The sequence below is a fragment of the Marmota monax genome, unplaced genomic scaffold (assembly GCF_021218885.2).
Source record: "Marmota monax isolate L192 unplaced genomic scaffold, Marmota_monax_Labrador192_F-V1.1 WCK01_AAM20220418_F8-fsc00206, whole genome shotgun sequence".
In the NCBI taxonomy this organism is placed as follows: domain Eukaryota; kingdom Metazoa; phylum Chordata; class Mammalia; order Rodentia; family Sciuridae; genus Marmota; species Marmota monax.
In genome coordinates this window covers 1,724,750-1,745,411 of record NW_026694490.1, presented here as the reverse complement: position 1 = coordinate 1,745,411, position 20,662 = coordinate 1,724,750, and the positions used below count along the sequence as shown (strand labels likewise).

Below are 20,662 nucleotides of genomic sequence, written 5' to 3'. Positions count from 1 at the left end.
AAGATATCATCTCACGCCAGTCAGAATGGCAGCTATTATGAAGACAAACAACAATAAGTGTTAGTGAGGATGTGGGGGGAAAGGTACACTCATACACTGCTGGTGGGACTACTGTTTAATTTTTTAAAATAATGATTATGTGTTATTTTTATTTGCCTTCAGCTTGTTCTTATGAAGTAAATATGCCCAAATGTTACTATTTACATGTTACTGTTTACATGAGTTTTAGAATTAGGATTGATTTTTCCCTTTTACCCTTTTCTGTGTATTCCAAATATTCTTGTAATGAAGATCTATGAGATAGAAGAATTTTTAAAAAGTAATAAAAGAATTAAAGGAATGTTGTAGCATTTCGTTAAAATACTTGGTTCTCACCTGGGTTCCTGCTGTTGCTCCTGAATAATCTTTCTTCCTGGCCAGATATCACCCATCTGTGTCTGATGAAGGAGGGAATGTCCCACTGTCTCTCTTTTATTTGCTTAAAGACAAACAAAAGCATATCGGGGCGGTGTTGATGAGTGTAGGAAAGGGAAACAATGCTCACAGCATCTCCTACAAAATCATAACAATTGCAGAAGGGATGGAGGTACAATCTTTTATATTCCCACAAACCAGCTAAGCCCACGGAGTTAAGACTCCACCATTCAGAACACACTAGGATCTATGGCTAAGGGTAAGTCCTACAGGGAACCATCCCTAGAAAAGCCCAGTACCTGCAGGTTTACGCCGCAATGACATCCTGATTATCTCACTGCCTGTGCGGTAAGCAAAGCGGTTCACTTTCTGGTCATAAAACCAGTCTCCAGTTGCTTTCTTCAGCTCTCTGGGAAGGAATGAAAGAAAATAACCAATGTGCCAGGTATGGTTATGCATGCCTGTAATCCAGGTTACATGGCAGGCTGAGGAAGGATTACAAGTTCAAGGCCAGTCTGGGCAAGTTAGTGATACCTTATCTCAAAATTAAATCTAAAAAAGGCTGAAGATGTAGCTCAGTGGTAGAGCAATTGCCTAGCATGTGCAAGGCCCTGAGTTCAATCCCCAGCACCAGGGGGGATAAATGCAGAATGGCTCCTGTCATTCAACTAACAAAGACTGAGGAAAAGAATTGAATACCATAGTCAGGACTCTTACTCAGCCATAGGTTAACACTCACATTTCTTTGGCGCACACCTTGCACCTCCAGGTACCATTGCTTTCCTGGATGCGGCAGTCCCGACACACCAGGTGATTACAACCCCAACAAGTGTTGGTCTTGGGAGTCAAACGGCCCAGACTCTCTTGGCACCGGGCACAGGTCCGATCACTGTAGTGTTGGCTACCCCTCTTGGCCCCTTTCCTTTTGATTTCCAGTAGTTCATTCTTCAGTCGCCTGCCAAGCCCCAAAAGACAAGCACAAGTGGATTCAGGATCCGTGTAGGTCAGATGGAGAAGAGTTGAGGGGCAAAGACACACTATTTGATTCCGTGAAAGCAACAAACTCAGAGCTCAACTTGACCCAACAAAGAATTGTAAATGTCATGTACACAATTTCCTCTGAAAGTCAAATGAGAAGCAAAAAGAAAAGCCTAGATATCACTGGTCAAGGGAATGGGACCTTATACTATTTCTGGGACTCTTACCTAATCCTTTTCTCATCTGCTTTCCGAAGCTCCTCATCTCGCTGTAGAACATTAAGGATTAAATCCCTTTCCACCTCAGACAGAAAAGAGAGGTCTAATATCTCTGACATGATGTATTCTACTTTCTCTTGTACTCTTTCTTCAAAGCAACCGAACAAGGAGAACTTCCAGCGTTGCCTGAAATGAAAGAACAACCCATTTCACACAGATGATTTATTCCAGAATAGGCCCACAGCTCTAGAGCCTTTCAGTAGGCTACTTTCCTCTTGAACTAGGCTAAAGAGACAAAACAAAAGTATCTAACCTATTTACCATTCCACTTCCAACTTGAGTCATGCCCTAAAAATGAAGATTTTTTGATTTTTCAAGGAGTTATTCATAACTGTGGGAAATGATTGGATCTTTTAGCATAAGCATTAGAGTCTAGAAAGAGCACAGAACAGTCAAACTCTCAATCTACCAAGTGGATCCTCAATCATTCAATTTTCATTACTTTAAATGTTCTCAAGTAACCCAAATAAATAGGCAGCTGGTCTCTGTAGTGTAGGGAAAAATCACATGAGGACTCCTGCCAGTTTAGTCCAATTTCTCCATTCCTGACCAGCTTCTACATTCCTGTATTCAGTCAGTATGGGGCTATGCTTCAAAAAATTACACTACCTACTCTACCTCCCAAAGTTCTTCTTGTACTATCACTACAACTGAAGAATATATTCCACCATTTCATGAAGATTTGTTGAGCAACACTCTTTCAGGAATTATGCAGAGTGCTGGAGATACAGATATGAATAAAGACTCAGTTCTTGCCCTTAGGAAGTTTGCAGAGTAATGGGGGAGACAGACACACTGGAGGACAGTAAAATATATCAAGTGCTGTCAGGGGTATTATAAATTAAGTACATGGGAATTCAGAGAAGGAAGTAAGTAATTCTGTCTTACATAGAGAAGGGGAGAGAGATCTATATAGATGGGAGGGTTTTACATAAGATTTGGATTTTGCATTATCAAACAGAGAACATATTTGTTCATGGAGGAAAAATGGTAAGAAAGTTAAATTGGGACCTAATCATAAAAGTTTAAATACTCTTTAAAATGAAGAATTTAAAAATGTATTGTATCAATAATTTGAATCCAACAAACATCTTTGGTTTTGCTTTTTGATGTTAGAAATTATATGATTTAATTCATTTTACAAAGATCGCTATTTATAGTATGAGAGATTTATTCAAAGAATTAATTGAAGGGCATTTGGTAGCACCCAGCACATTCTAAAATAGGCAATAATAAGAATCTACATAATAAAAATAGTCACATAAATATTATGGAAGGGCATATTTATATAAGAGTGTTATTGCTACATTTTTAAAAAATTTTAATTAGTTATACGATTAGTTATATGATGGTAGAATGCATTTATGTACTTTGATATATCATATATAAATGGGGTATAATTTCTCATTTTTCAGATTATACATGTTTAGAATCACATCACTCATGCAGTCATATATGTACACAAGGTAATAATGCCTATTTCATTCTACTATCCTTTGTATCCCCATATCCCTTCCCCTCCATTCACTCCCCTCTACATAATCTAAAGTAACTCTATTCTTCTCTAGTGCCCCCCTTATTTTGAATTAGCATCTGCATATCAGATGCAACTTTGGTTTGGGGGGATTGGCTTACTTAGCATGATATTCTGCAACTCCATCCATTTACCAGCAAAAGTCATAATTTTATTCTTCTTTAAAGCTGAGTAATACATTAACAATAAAAAAAGTTCTTTTTTAACATTTATTTTTGGACGGAATTGTGACCACCCACAGAACAGGCCCAACGGCCTGCTGAGGGGCAGAGCCGCCCCCCACCCCCCGCGCCTGCCAGGTAGGTGGAACTGTGACCACCGACAGAAAAGGCCCAGTGGCCCGCGGAGGGGCAGAGCTTCCAATCACTCCTGTAAGGTAGGCGGGCCTGCGACCCACCGGCAGAAGAGGAGCAGCGGCCTGCTGAGAGGCAGAGCCGCCCCCTCCCCCTGCGCCGGCAAGGTAGACGGAACTGTGACCACCCACAGAGCAGGCCCAGCGGCCTGCTGAGGGGCAGAGCCGCCCCCGACCCCCCGCGCCTGCCAGGTAGGCGGAACTGTGACCACCGACAGAAAAGGCCCAGTGGCCCGCGGAGGGGCAGAGCTTCCAATCACTCCTGCAAGGTAGGCGGGCCTGTGACCCACCGGCAGAACAGGAGCAGCGGCCTGCTGAGAGGCAGAGTCGCCCCCTCCCCCTGCGCCGGCAAGGTAGACGGAACTGTGACCACCCACAGAACAGGCCCAGCGGCCTGCTGAGGGGCAGAGCCGCCCCCCACACCCCGCGCCTGCCAGGTAGGCGGAACTGTGACGACGACAGAAAAGGCCCAGTGGCCCGCGGAGGGGCAGAGCTGCCAACCACTCCTGCAAGGTAGGCGGGCCTGCGACCCACCAGCAGAACAGGCGAGGCGCAGCGGCCTGCTGAGAGGCAGAGCCGCCCACTCCCCCCGCGCCTGCAAGGTAGACGGAACTGTGACCACCAACAGAACAGGCCAGACCTGCAACCGACAGACAGAACAGGCCCAGTGGCCTGAGGAAGGGTAGAGCCGCCTCCCCCCCGCGCCTGCAAGGTAGGCGGACCTGCGACCCACTGGCAGAACAGCCCCAGAGGCCTGCAGAGGGGCAGTGCAGCTGCCTGTGCCTGCAAAGTAGGCAGAACTGCGACCACCGACAGAACAAGCCTAGCGGCCCACAGAGGAACAGAGCCGCCGCCCGCCCCTGCAAGGTAGGCGGACCTGCTACCGACAGGCAGAGCAGGCCCAGCGGCCTGCCGGCGTGGTAGGCACATTGCCCCAATTGGAGGAGGGACAGAGCCGCCGCCCGTGCCTACGAGGGAGACTTTGAAACTATACAAGACCAATATAAATATATAGGGGGAAAATTCAATAGCACAACAGTTTCACCAAGTAGAAAGGAACGCGAACAGTATGAAAAGACAAGGAAAGAAAGGACAGCAAGCAATGCAGGTCAACTCAACGTTAGAAGAGGTAATAGCTGCAGCAGATGGAATGTCAGATAAAGAATTCAGGATATACATGCTTCAGATGATCTGGAGTCTCAAGGAAGACATCAGACAGCAAAATCAGACAATGAAAGATCACTTCAACAATGAATTACATAAACAAATCCAAGAAGTAAAAGATCAACTATACAGGGAGATAGAGGTTATAAAAAACAAACAAACAGAAATCCGAGAAATGCAGGAAGCAATAAACCAACTTAAAAACTCAATTGAGAATACCACCAGCAGAGTAGAACACTTAGAAGATAGAACATCAGACAATGAAGATAAAGTATTTCAACTTGAAAAGAACATAGACAGCTCAGCAAGACTGTTAAGAAACCATGAGCAGAACATCCAAGAAATATGGGATAACATCAAGAGGCCAAATTTAAGAGTCATTGGGATACAGGAAGGGACAGAGTTTCAAACCAAAGGAATGAGCAATCTATTCAATGAAATAATACGAGAAAACTTCCCAGACTTGAAGAATGAGACAGAATCCCAAATCCTAGAAGCCTACAAGATGCCGAATGTGCAAAATCATAAGAGACCCACACCTAGACACATTATAATGAAGATGCCCAACATACAGAATAAGGAGAGAATTTTAAAAGCTACAAGAGAAAGAAAGCAGATCACATTTAGGGGTAAGCCAATCAGGATAACAGCTGATCTTTCAACACAGACTCTGAAAGCTAGAAGATCCTGGAATCACATATTTTAAACACTGAAAGAAAATGGGTTCCAACCAAGAATTGTGTTTCCAGCGAAATTAAGCTTCAGGATGGAAGATGAAATTAAAACCTTCCACGATAAACAAAAGTTAAAAGAATTTGCAGCTAGAAAACCATCTCTTCAAAACATCCTTGGTAAAACATTACAGGAAGAGGAAATGGAAAATAACAATGAAAACCAACAGTGGGAGGTAAAGGGGGGAAAATAGTCAAAGAGGAAAACAAACCATGTTTAGTAACAGAAATAAACAAATATGGCTGGAAGAACAACCCATATCTCAATAATAACCCTAAATGTTAATGGCTTAAACTCACCAATCAAGAGACACAGGCTAGTAGAATGGATCACAAAACAAGACCCAACAATATGCTGCCTACAGGAGATGCATTTGATAGGAAAAGACATACATAGGCTGAAGGTGAAAGGTTGGGAAAAATCATATCACTCATACGGACTTCGGAAACAAGCAGGAGTGGCCATACTCATATCAAATAAAATAGATTTCAAGCCCAAGTTAATCAAAAGGGATAAAGAGGGACACTACATACTGCTTAAGGGAACCATACACCAACAAGACATAACAATCATAAATATATATGCCCCAAACAATGGTGCAGCTATGTTCATCAAACAAACTCTTCTCAAGTTCAAGAGTCTAATAGACCACCATACAATAATCATGGGAGACTTCAACACACCTCTATCACCACTGGACAGATCTTCCAAACAAAAGTTGAATAAGGAAACTATAGAACTCAATAACACAATTAATAACCTAGACTTAATTGACATATATAGAATATACCACCCAACATCAAGCAGTTACACTTTTTTCTCAGCAGCACATGGATCCTTCTCAAAAATAGATCATATATTATGTCACAGGGCAACTCTTAGACAATATAAAGGAGTAGAGCTAATACCATGCATCCTTTCTGATCATAATGGAATGGAACTGAAAATCAACGATAAAAGAAGGAAGGAAAAAGCATACATCACTTGGAGAATGAACAATAGGTTACTGAATGATCAATGGGTTATAGAAGACATCAAGGAGGAAATTAAAAAATTCTTAGAGATAAATGAAAACAGAGACACAACATATCGGGATCTATGGGACACATTGAAAGCAGTTCTAAGAGGAAAATTCATTGCTTGGAGTTCATTCCTTAAAAAAAGAAAAAACCAACAAATAAATGATCTCATACTTCATCTCAAAATCCTAGAAAAAGAAGAGCAAAACAACAGCAAAAGAAGTAGAAGGCAAGAAATAATTAAAATCAGAGCTGAAATTAATGAAATTGAAACAAAAGAAACAATTGAAAAAATTGACAAAACTAAAAGTTGGTTCTTTGAAAAAATAAACAAAATCGACAGTCCCTTAGCCATGCTAGCGAAGAGAAGAAGAGAGAGAACTCAAATTACTAGCATACGGGATGAAAAAGGCAATATCACAACAGACACTTCAGATATACAGAAGATAATCAAAAATTATTTTGAATCCTTATACTCCAATAAATTAGAAGATAGTGAAGGCATCGATAAATTTCTTAAGTCATATGATCTGCCCAGATTGAGTCAGGAGGATATAGACAACCTAAACAGACCAATATCAATTGAGGAAATAGAAGAAACCATCAAAAGACTACCAACTAAGAAAAGCCCAGGAACGGATGGGTATACAGCAGAGTTTTACAAAACCTTTAAAGAGGAAATAATACCAATACTTTTCAAGCTACTTCAGGAAATAGAAAAAGAGGGAGAACTTCCAAATTCATTCTACGAGGCCAACATCACCCTGATACCTAAACCAGACAAAGACACTTCAAAGAAAGAAAACTACAGACCAATATCTCTAATGAACCTAGATGCAAAAATCCTCAATAAAATTCTGGCAAATCGGATACAAAAACATATCAAAAAAATTGTGCACCATGATCAAGTAGGATTCATCCCTGGGATGCAAGCCTGGTTCAATATACGGAAATCAATAAATGTTATTCACCACATCAATAGACTTAAAAATAAGAACCATATGATCATCTCGATAGATGCGGAAAAAGCATTCGACAAAGTACAGCATCCCTTTATGTTCAAAACTCTAGAAAAACTAGGGATAACAGGAACATACCTCAATATTGTAAAAGCAATCTATGCTAAGCCTCAGGCTAGCATCATTCTGAATGGAGAAAAATTGAAGGCATTCCCTCTAAAATCTGGAACAAGACAGGGATGCCCTCTCTCACCACTTCTGTTCAACATAGTTCTCGAAACACTGGCCAGAGCAATTAGACAGATGAAAGAAATTAAAGGCATCAAAATAGGAAAAGAAGAACTTTAATTATCACTATTTGCTGAAGACATGATTCTATACCTAGCAGACCCAAAAGGGTCTACAAAGAAACTATTAGAGCTAATAAATGAATTCAGCAAAGTGGCAGGATATAAAATCAACACGCATAAATCAAAGGCATTCTTGTATATCAGCGACAAATCCTCTGAAATGGAAATGAGGACAACCACTCCATTCACAATATCTTCAAAAAAAAATAAAATACTTGGGAATCAACCTAACAAAAGAGGTGAAAGACTTATACAATGAAAACTACAGAACCCTAAAGAGAGAAATAGAAGAAGATCTTAGAAGATGGAAAAGTATACCCTGTTCATGGATAGGCAGAACTAACATCATCAAAATGGCGATATTACCAAAAGTTCTCTATAGGTTTAATGTAATGCCAATCAAAATCCCAAAGGCATTTCTTGTAGAAATAGAGAAAGCAATCATGAAATTCATATGGAAAAATAAACGACCCAGAATAGCAAAAACAATGCTAAGCAGGAAGTGTGAATCAGGTGGTATAGCGATACCAGACTTCAAACTATACTACAGAGCAAAAAAACAGCATGGTACTGGTACCAAAACAGGCGGGTGGACCAATGGTACAGAATAGAGGACACAGAAACCAATCCACAAAACTACAACTATCTTATATTTGATAAAAGGGCTAAAAGCATGCAATGGAGGAAGGATAGCATCTTCAACAAATGGTGCTGGGAAAACTGGAAATCCATATGCAACACAATGAAACTGAATCCCTTTCTCTCGCCATGCACAATAGTTAACTCAAAATGGATCAAGGAGCTTGATATCAAATCAGAGATACGCCGTCTGATAGAAGAAAAAGTTGGCTACGATCTACATACTGTGGGGTCGGGCTCCAAATTCCTCAATAGGACACCCATAGCACAAAAGTTAATAACTAGAATCAACAAATGGGACTTACTCAAACTAAAAAGTTTTTTCTCAGCAAAAGATACAATAAGAGAGGTAAATAGAGAGCCTACATCCTGGGAACAAATCTTTACTCCTCACACTTCAGATAGAGCCCTAATATCCAGAGTATACAAAGAACTCAAAAAATTAGACAATAAGGGAACAAACAACCCAATCAACAAATGGGCCTAGGACCTGAACAGACACTTCTCAGAGGAGGATATACAATCAATCAACAAGTACATGAAAAAATGCTCACCATCTCTAGCAGTAAGAGAAATGCAAATCAAAACCACCCTAAGATACCATCTCACTCCAGTTAGATTGGCAGCCATTATGAAGTCAAACAACAACAAGTGCTGGTGAGGATGTGGGGAAAAGGGTACACTTGTACATTGCTGGTGGGACTGCAAATTGGTGCAGCCAATTTGGAAAGCAGTATGGAGATTTCTTGGAAAGCTGGGAATGGAGCCACCATTTGACCCAGCTATTCCCCTTCTTGGTCTGTTCCCTAATGACCTAAAAAGAGCATGCTACAGTGACACTGCTACATCGATGTTCATAGCAGCACAATTCACAATAGCAAGACTGTGGAACCAACCTAGATGCCCTTCAATAGATGAATGGATAAAAAAATGTGGCATTTATACACAATGGAGTATTACTCTGCATTAAAAAATGACAAAATCATAGAATTTACAGGGAAATGGATGTCATTAGAGCAGATTATGCTAAGTGAAGCTAGCCAATCCCTAAAAAACAAATGCCAAATGTCTTCTTTGATATAAGGAGAGTAACTAAGAACAGAGTAGGGACGAAGAGCATGAGAAGAAGATTAACATTAAACAGGGATGAGAGGTGGGAGGGAAAGGGAGAGAGAAGGGAAATTGCATGGAAATGGAAGGAGACCCTCAGAGTTATACAAAAGTACATACAAGAGGAAGTGAGGGGAAAGGGAAAAATAATACAAGGGGGAGAAATGAATGTCAGTAGAGGGGGCAGAGAGAGAAGAGGTGAGGGCAGGGGAGGGGAGGGGGCATAGTAGAGGATAGGAAAGGCAGCAGAACACAACAGACACTAGTATGGCAATATGTAAATCAATGGATGTGTAACTGATGTGATTCTGCAATCTGTATATGGGGTAAAAATGGGAGCTCATAACCCACTTGAATCAAAGTGTGAAATATGATATATCAAGAACTATGTAATGTTTTGAACAGCCAACAATAAAAAATTAAAAAAAAAACATTTATTTTTAGGTGTAGTTGAACATAATGCCTTTATTTTACTTACTTATTTTTATGTGGTGCTGAGGATCGAACCCAGGGCCTTGCATGTGCTAGGCAAGCACTCTACTGCTGAGCTACTCCCCAGCCCCATGAACGAAAAAGTTCTTAAACAGAGAAATCATTAAACAAAATAATGCTTCCATATAATAGAATACTATGCAGCCATTCAAAAAATGTGGTAGATAGATACATATATGGAAAATATGTCCATGAGTGACAAGAAGTAACTTTAGGATAATAAAGAATTATCTCTTTTATAAAGTATCTAAACATTTGTATATTCAAAGAATAAGATCTAGAATAAAAAACATAATCATTAGTTTTTCTTGGGGAAATTTGAGAGGAGACCATTTTATTTTATTTTATTTTATTTTATTTTTTATTATTAGTTGTTCAAAACATTACATAGCTCTTGACATATCATATTTCATACATTTGATTCAAGTGGGTTATGAACTCTCATTTTTACCCCATATACAGATTGCAGAATCACATCGGTTACACATCCACGATTTTACATATTGCCATACTAGTGTCTGTTGTATTCTGTTGCCTTTCCTATCCTCTACTATCCCCCCTCCCCTCCCCTCCCCTCCCATCTTCTCTCTCTACTCATCTACTGTAATTCATTTCTCTCCCTTGTTTTGTTTTCCCCTTTCCCCTCACTTCCTCTTGTATGTAATTTTGTATAACCCTGAGGGTCTCCTTCCATTTCCATGCAATTTCCCTTCTCTCTCCCTTTCCCTCCCACCTCTCGTCCCTGTTTAATGTTAATCTCTTCTCATGCTCTTCCTCCCTGCTCTGTTCTTAGTTGCTCTCCTTATATCAAGGAAGACATTTGGCATTTGTTTTTTAGGGATTAGCTAGCTTCACTTAGCATAATCTGCTCTAATGCCATCCATTTCCCTGCAAATGCCATGATTTTGTCATTTTTTAGTGCTGAGTGATACTCCATTGTGTATAAATGCCACATTTTTTTATCCATTCATCTATTGAAGGGCATCTAGGTTGGTTTCACAGTCTAGCTATTGTGAATTGTGCTGCTATGAACATTGATGTAGCAGTATCCCTGTAGTACGCTCTTTTAAGGTCTTTAGGGAATAGTCCGAGAAGGGCAATAGCGGGGTCAAATGGTGGTTCCATTCCCAGCTTTCCCAGGAATCTCCATACTGCTTTCCAAATTGGCCGCACCAATTTGCAGTCCCACCAGCAGTATACAAGTGTACCCCTTTCCCCACATCCTCGCCAGCACTTGTTGTTGTTTGACTTCATAATGGCTGCCAATCTTACTGGAGTGAGATGGTATCTTAGGGTGGTTTTGATTTGCATTTCTCTGACTGCTAGAGATGGTGAGCATTTTTTCATGTACTTGTTGTTTGTATGTCCTCCTCTGAGAAGTGTCCGTTAAAGTCCTTGGCCCATTTATTGATTGGGTTATTTGTTTTCTTATTGTTTAATTTTTTGAGTTCTTTGTATACTCTTGGTATTAGGGCTCTATCTGAAGTGTTAGGAGTAAAAATTTGTTCCACCTCTATTTTTTCTTCATCTCATTATTTATCAATTCCAAGTAATGGGTGGACAGTAGAAAAAACCAAAATAATCAAATGGGAACTGAGGAGAGAATCTTAAAGTAGTAGTCCTAACCCTACCTGACTTTTTTAAAAATCTTGGCCCCATTTGTAGTTGGGTCATCTGGCCCCGTCACTGTGGCTGTAAAACCAGGGCTAAGCATACTACTTTGAAAGACACTGAAACTGGAGGAAACTTGTCACAAAAACCCTATCAGCTGCAAAACTGCTTGTGCCACCAGCAGACTGGTGTAAGCATTCGGGGTCTGACTAAAACTCCAGAACTGCTCAACCTGAATAACCAGAACTGCCTCTCTCTGAAATTTTAAATTCAAGAATCCCCACTTTCCAACTGTATTATTCAGCTTTCTGTTACTATGACAAATACCTGAAAAAAACTTAGAAGAGGAAAAGTCAACTTTGGCTCATAGTTTCATAGAACTCAGTCCAGAGTTGGCCAACTCCATTACTCTAGGCCTGAGGTGAGGCAGAATATCATAGTAGAAGGGTATGGTGAAGAAAAGCTCATTTATGTCAGCCAGGAAACAGAAAAAGATTGAGAGAAAGGAGCCAAGGACAATATTTAGTCCTCAAAGGCATGACCTCAGTGACCTACTTCCTCCAACCATGCCCCCACCTGCCTACAGTTTCTACACATCCCAGTAGTCCAATTACTCATCCATGAAATGGATTAATCCACTGATGATGTTATAACTCTCATGACCCAACCATTTCCCAAAAGCCCTACCTCTGGACATTGCTACATTGCCTTCAGCACATGAGGTTTTGGTGGACATTCCAAATCCAAATCATAACACCAACTACAGTTCATGACCACTATACCCATTCTTCAACCTTATCAAGACCAAAGTCTCTTTAGCCCTAATTTTCTTTTAGTCCTCTTACCTCTTGTTAATATCTTCTTTTCCTACACATTCTGGATTTAGACAGTTCAACTTCTGACTATCTCTCACCAGTATATTCCATATCCATGTAATTTTGCTATAGCTTAGATTTGGATTGTCCCCTGAAGACCCATATGTTAAATGCTTGGTCCCTAGTCTGGTGCTAATGGAAGGTAATGGAGCCTTTAAGAGGTGAGGCCTAGTGGGAGGGCTTAGGTAATTGGGGGCAATCCTTCAAGAGGAGAACCTGGTTTCTTCCTCTTTCTTTTGTGCACTCGACTATGAAGTAAATGGACTTTCTCAGCCACAGAAGCAGAGATGTGCTATACCACCACAGACCCAAAGCAAAGGGGCCAACTGATCATGGTCTGAAATCTCTAAAACTGTGAAACTAAACAAATATTTCCTCTTTATAAGTTATCTCAAGTATTTTATTACAGTAAAGGAATGCTGACTACCACAATGTTCATCCTTCTACCACAACTGCCCCTAAAAATCCCAAATCGATATCAATGCCTGCACAGTTTACTACCATAACCACATACTATGCAACTCCTTATCTAAAGTCTCAGCTTTATTTTTTTTGTAGTCACCCACAAATCCTGTTCCTTGTACTTGTTCAGTTTGCTTACCTAGTCCCTTTGGGTTTTATTTTAAGCCTTTGTTTATTTTACATTCCCACTTTCTTTCCCTCTAGACCTATTAGGCATCCTTGTCTCACACTTGTAAAAAAAAATTTTTAAGCCCATCAACCATGAATTCTATTAGCTCTCTGCTTTCTCTTCCCCTATCACTTGCCATTCTCACTCCTTTCAGAAGCTATATCACACCCCAACCCTACATTCAACCACGGATAGCTTCTGTTTCCAACACTGACCCTGTTTCAAGCCAGCTAAATTGAAATGGGTGCTTGCAGAATTGGTAATGGAGAGAAGAAAACAGAATAGGAAGAAAAATTAAAAGAGAAAAAAGAAAACATAGGGGTAAAGGACAAACAGAATAACAAAAGGTAAGATGGTTAAAACAAGTTCAAATATATTGATAAATATAAAACACATATGACCAAAACTTATCCTTTAAATACAGAGAAAACAGACTCAATAAAGGAAAAATATAGCAATGTGTTATATATAAGGGGGATATCTAGAATATAAATTCAGGGAAAGATTGAAAGCAAAAAAATGGAAAAATATGTACTAAGTAAATGCTATCCCAAAAAAAGGTTTAGGTAGCCATATTAATATCTAAATGGATAAGAACAAAGTATCATGTAATTTTATATTTTTTGTTATTTTATATTTTAAACATTTTTTTACTGTGCTTTTTTTCTTGTTTGGAGAAAAAAATTACATTATTAATTGAGTTTGAAGTGATATAGGAATACATATCTTGGTACAAATAAGAATTTCTGAGTTAATAAACTGATCATTTTTATTACCTTCAGATGACATGATAAAACCAACATCCAAAGCCTTTTCTGTCTCCTGTTTCTTTAAAACTGTGTTGGAATTGCTGTAATTGGGGAGCTGTTTTTTATTCATGAGTAGAAAAAAAAAACTAATAAGTTCACACTTATCTTATAAAACCAGGCAGGAGAGCATGGTTTTAATATTAAATTCCTATTTTTACAATTATCATACATTAAATAAAAAAAAAAAAAATATCTAAATGGAAAAATTCAAGACAATAAAGAATAAAGGAGAGGGAAGATGTCAAACATACAGATAATAAGCCTGTATGTAGTAATAAAACAACTTTAAATAATAAAGGAAGATTAAGTACAACTACAGAGAAATTTAAAACTTGACCATCAAACTGGTAGGTTAGCATACCTCTAAATCATTATTTCAATTATTAACATTTCAAATAGAAAATTATTAAATATATAAGCAAGTTGAACAACAATATGAGCTTGATTTAATGGACATGTGAAAAATTCTATATCCAATTGGAAAATTACACTCTTTCAAGCACATATGAAATATTTACCCCACAAATTAACCATGTATTAGGCTGTGATTCAGGTCTCAATAAATCTTTTTTAGATAATTTTCATACAGACCATGATCTTTGACTTGAAGGAAATTAAATAAGAAATCAATAAAAGAATTTTTAATCTCAACACTTTTCAGAAATTTATGAAGGTACTTCTAAATAACCTGTAGGTCAAAGCACAAACCATAATGAGACTTAATCTTTCATTAAATCTTAGAAAAGAAACTTGCCTTTTGCCCCACCCCCTCCCCCACCATTCCCTATACTATGGGATAAAATATCCTCTAGAAATTAAAAAAGGGAATTGCGGGATAAAAATAATGATTTCATGTACAACGAATTAAGTGATATCATTTTGTGATACATGGTACCTCACATTTTGAAAACTCAAACTCAGAAAAATAATGTAGGTGCAAATACAGTTATATACAATAAAAAAGACAGATGTGAAGTTGGAGGAGCTATGACCATAAAGATACTATGAATTTACAGATACAAAGGTTTAATAGAGAAACCAAAGCTCAAGAAAACTTAAGGCCCTTTATTTCCATTCAGTCACAGGTGTGTAGTCAAAAGGGCAAGGATTACCTACAGGGAAGACCACAGCTCAGATAACATGAGTGTCAGAACCTGAGTTTGATGGTCAGTTTGTTTCATGTTAGTCCTGCAGTGTCAGGATTCAGATGAGTCAAGACTCAGATGAAATATTTTAACATAATATCCTTGTGGGACCCATGCTACCCACCAAAAAATATTTTAGAAAAGGTGGCTTGTTTAGTTAGCAATTTTGTACAATTATTACTAAAAATCAGGTTGTTTTTTAATGAAAATACTTTAAAAAGCAAGGGGAAAACTAAACTTTACCATCAAAATTGGAGGTTAACATATCTCTCTCATCTACTGATAGTACAAGCAGATAAAATTTACTAAATATATAAACAAGTTGAACAACACATTTGATTTAATAGATTTATGTACAATTCTACATATCCAACCTATTATCCTAATCTTATAGACTAAGAATAATGAATAAACATTGAAACTAACATTCACAGAACTGGTTTTCAAGAAGGGGAAGAACAAGTTATCTCAAAGTATTTGAGATTCTAAAGACCAGTTTTAAAAATGAAAAGGGAGCATGTAATAATGAAAATAGTGGTGTAAAACAGACTTGAGATCAAATCCTAGCTCTCATATTTATCATCTATATGACCTTGGGAAAGAACTTACAATATTTAAAAAGTTTCCAAAAGTATAGAATTCCATATAAGAATAGTACATATATTAAAAATCACTGTTGGTTTTCCAAAATTGAAAATTTATGTGAATTAGGAAAACATCAAGTAATAACTCTGCATGGGGCAGCAAATATACATCACATTTTGCTGTGTTAAATTTGTCGTGAACACTAATCCCCCTACTTTCCCAAACATGAAGGCTATATATAAATATAAAGATGATAATATTTGAGTTCAAAATAAAATTTCCACCAGAACTGATCTTCTTGAAGGCAAGACCTATATCTGGACCTCATATCTCCACGGGCTTGGCATAGGAGCCTGATATACCATATGAGCTGAATAAATATTTAGTGAATATTTTCAATCAGAAATCTATTTGTGCATATGTGTTTAAACTTGAACCTACAGAAGCTGAAGAGCAGTATTAGAGCTGAGAAGAAATTTTTATTGTTTTCCTGAGACAGTATGTGCGTTTTGGTTAAAAGCTTGGACTATAGAGCAAGACTGTCTGAATTTGAATCCCAACTTCATCACTTACTAGCTATGTAACCTTGGGCAATTTACTAATCTCTCAGTGACTCAATTTCTTCATTAGTTAAAAAAAGATAACTGTACCTACTCTTTTGGGCTTGTATTATACAGATTAAAGGAGTTTTTAAAATATGTAAAATGCTAAAAAATGCAAAAGCAGAGAATGCTCAATGTTAGCTTTTTTTCTTTTGAGGAGCTGGGGATCAAACCCAGGTCCATGTTCAAGCTATGCAGGTGTTCTTCCACTGAGTTACATCTTCAGCCCATATTTTGTCAGTTTATATATGTGTATTCATGTTTTCAGACTTAACTAGTAGGTCTTAGAAAATGACATTCATTTCCTTTTAGATAATACAGATGAACTGTGAATTAAACTGTATCTAGACATCATTTAAGTTTCAGGCTTTTTTTTTTTTAGATTCACTGTGGTCTATTCATATATGTATGTAGGAAAGTTATGTCAGATTTCAGGCCTTTTTTAAGTGAGTAATTATGCTGAAAACCTTATAAGTGAAAGAATAATTTCTGACAAATTAACTCATGTTCATGGTCTAAAAAGTTGAAGTGGCATTAAATTATTCCTCTATATGTACAAACTGTAATTATATGGTGGTTTTGTATAAAACTATAATGGATTATCACTCATATTCTACCAAAGTGATATGATAAAAATATTTTGCCATTTGGACTAAGGATAACAAATGATTTTGGCAATATTTATACCTCACTGAGCATGAAAAGTGAACCAGAGTCTTTACCAAGAAGCCTTAAACTGAACTGCTCTTGTTAAGTGATAATATATATTACACAGAAACTGATTAGTGATTTATCTATATTCCTGTATGCCACATTCTGTATACATTTGAATATAGTTATTTAGAACCAATTTAGCTATGTCAAAGAAGAAATGTGATGATGTCTACACTTTTGAAAGATGATAATTGAAATTGGGCTACATATTATAATTGGTCACAATAATTGCAGATTACAAAATATCATTTATCTTTTGTGCAAGATGAAAGAACAAAGGATGAATTTCTACCCTGCCTTAAACAGCAACAAATAGACAAAATACATAAAGTAATGGTTTTCAAGACATTGAACATCAGTCAATGCAGGACTATGATCTCTGAGAGATGGGAAACAAATGCGTTGAACCTTTTGATTTCCCCAATTTACTGTCTCAAGAGAGTTTTCAGGCCATGGTACAGGAAGGAAGAAGCCTGGGAGAGTTTGGTGAACTCTCCAAGTTGAGAAAACAGCACTGAGAGTCTGAAAGAATCCAAATAGCTAGAATTCATAACATACAGCATTGATAGAACTGCATAGAGAAAGGTATTTAAAGACTACACCTAGTCTCCCTGACATATTCAGCAAAGGACTGATAAGTTCATGGAATATCTGTGAGGAAACTACTCCAGGAAAAGAATCACCTGAAAGAATTCAAAAGTACCATACCTGTTGCTCACACAGGGACAGCAATAGTGCCTATTCTCATCAAACTGGAAAACCTTATGATTTACAGCATACTGGCTAGAGTACTGAGGGTCTCAGTAGTGAGAAATAATTAGTCCTAGACCAGTGCACTGCTCTGGTCCTGCCTACCAAATCTAAACAGAAAAACCTGAAAGGATCAATCTGTTTCCAAGCAACTAAGTACATCCCAGAATAGAACTCAAAAATATCTACAGTAATATCAAAATAGGTAGAACCCAACAAGTTAAAATTCTCGATATCTGGTACCCAATAAAAATTACCAGGCACACAGAAAAGGAGAAAAATAGAATCTGTAATGAGAAGGAAAATAATTCAATTAAGATAACTGACATAAATGTTAGAATTAACCAAGTCATTAAAGCAGGCAGTTATTATAACCATATTGTATATGTTCAAAAAGTTGAGGAGAGACACGGAAAAGATTTTTTTTTTAAAGACTTAAACCTAGAGATAAAAACTACAACATCTCAGATGAAAAATGCACTGGTTACAATTAACAACAGATTAAATATTATGGTGAACTTGCAGACACAGAAACTATCCAAAATGAAACACAGAAATAAATTTAAAAAAAATAACAGAATTAATGAGCTGTGGGATAACTTCAAGCTGCCTAATGTACATGCAATTGGAGTCATCGAAGGAAGTGGAGGCACTGAAAAAATACTTAAAGAAATAATGACCTAAATTTGATGAACACTATAAATTGTCAGATCCCAGAAGCTCAATGAACTTCAAGCACAAGAAACATAAAGAAAACCACTCCATATGGTCAAACTGTTTAAAACCAGAAATAACAAGAAAAATCTTAAAAGCACTCTGGGTAGGGGAAGGAGGACACTTTACATAAAGATGCACAAAGATAATGATGAAAGCAGATCTATCATTGGAAACAATTTAAGTGTGACAACAATGGAAGGGCACCTCTAAGATATAAAAGGGAAAAAATTTCATCAATCTAAAATTCTACACCTAACAAAATATTATTCAACAACAGAGGGAAATAAAGGTTTTTCATACATGCTAAAGTTGAAAGAATTAATCATCATCAGACCTGCTCTATAAAAAATGTTAAAGGAAGTCCTTTAGGCAGAAGGAAAATAATACAAAAAGGAATGAAGAATACATGTAATGGCAATTATGTGAGTATAAATACTTGTATTATTTAATTTTATTTTAAAAATATAATTGAGGGCCTGGGGTTGTGGCTCAGTGGTACAGCACTCATCTAGCATGTGTGAGGCACTGGGTTCAATCCTCAGCACCACATAAAAATAAATAAATAAAATAAAGGTATTGTGTCCATCTACAACTAAAATATATACATATATATATATATATATATATATATATATATATAATTGATTCTTTAGAGGAAAACTAATAATGTATCATGAGGTTCAAAACATATGTAGAGGGGCTGGGGTTGTGGTTCAGTGGTAGAGCACTCGCTTGGCACATGCGGAGCCCTGGGTTTGATCCTCAGCACCACAAAAAAAATAAATAAACAAAATAAAGTTATTGTGTCCAACTACAACTAAAAATAAATATTAAAAAAAACAAATGTAGAACAAAATTCGAATTCACATAACCTGATTTCAAGACTTATTATTAATCTAAAGTAATCAAGCAAGTGTGATATTGACATGAAGATAGACAAATAGATCAGTGGAACAGAATAGAGAGTTCAAAAATCAATTGTTATGTTTAGAGTCATTTGTTTTTTCTTATAAAGCTACAAGACAGTTCAGTGGAGAAATGATAGTCTTTTCAACAAGTAGTACTGGAAAAACTGGATAGCCATATTTCAAAATGCAAAGATTTCTGACATGAAGCCAAAAAATGATGCAGAACATAATAAATTAGACTTCATCAAATTAAAACTTTGGCTATTTTAAAGATAATTAAAAGAAAATTAAAAAACAAATCATATATTGGAAGAAAATAGTTGTTAATGACATTTCTGATAAGGACAAAATATCTAAAGAATTCTGAATACTCCATAATTTTAACACCTCAAAAATTTTTAAAAATATACAACACTTCACCAAAGAAGATATGCAAATAGCAAATGAGCATATGAAAAGATTCTCAATGCCATTAACTATTAGGGAAATGCAAACTAAAACCACATATCTCTATGTGCTTATAACAATGGCTAAAATAAAAAAAAATATATACCAAATGTTGGGCAGAATTTGAAGCAACTGAATCTCTCAAGCACTACAGCGATGTGGAAGAGATATAGAATGTAAAATGGTACAATCACTTTATGAAACAGCTTATTTGTTTTAAAAAAAATTAAACATGCATTTCCCATATGACCCAGGCTTTCCATTTTCAGGTACTTACCCAAGAAAAGCAAAAACATATGCCCACCCACACAAAGACTTGAATGTGAATGTTAAGGACAATATCGTTCACAATAGACAAAACTTAGAAACAACACAAATGTCCATTAAGAGGTGAATGAGTAAACAAATTGCAGAATAGCCATTCAGTGGTATACTGCTCAGCAATAAAAAGGAATGAACTACTAACACACACAGTAACAGAGATGAATCTCAAAATAATTATGGTGACTGAAAGAAGTCCAGCAAAAAAGAAAACACAGTGCAGAATTTCACTTGTATAGAACTCTAGAAAATGCAAATTAATCTATAGTGACAGAAAATAGATCAGTGGTTGGAGGTGGGCAATAGAATAGAGAGGAACAGGAAGAAAAAATGACAACATGGTACCAGAAAACTTGTAGAGGTGTCATAGTCCATTTTGTACTGGCATGACAGAATACCAGAGATTGGATAATTTATAAATAAGAAATCTCTTTGACTTAGTTCTGGAGGCCACAGGTGGTAAGAGGCTCGCTCTTCATCATCCTGTGGCAAAAGGTAGAAAGGCAAGAAAGTGTATGCACACAAA

The 20,662-nt window shown here is 37.2% G+C and overlaps 1 protein-coding gene across 1 annotated transcript in view; it reads right to left on the bottom strand.

Annotated features, from left to right (window-relative positions):
* Sytl4 (synaptotagmin like 4) overlaps nucleotides 1–20,662 on the bottom strand; it is a 68,644-nt gene that overhangs the window by 31,991 nt on the left and 15,991 nt on the right. Inside the window, exons 3-6 of the mRNA XM_046419200.2 lie at nucleotides 1,620–1,796; nucleotides 1,154–1,369; nucleotides 714–823; nucleotides 376–478 (exon numbers count right to left, since the gene is read on the bottom strand). Of these exons, the coding sequence (XP_046275156.1) occupies nucleotides 376–478; nucleotides 714–823; nucleotides 1,154–1,369; nucleotides 1,620–1,729 (539 nt within the window). The 5' untranslated portion in view covers nucleotides 1,730–1,796. The remainder of the gene's footprint in view (nucleotides 1–375; nucleotides 479–713; nucleotides 824–1,153; nucleotides 1,370–1,619; nucleotides 1,797–20,662) is intronic.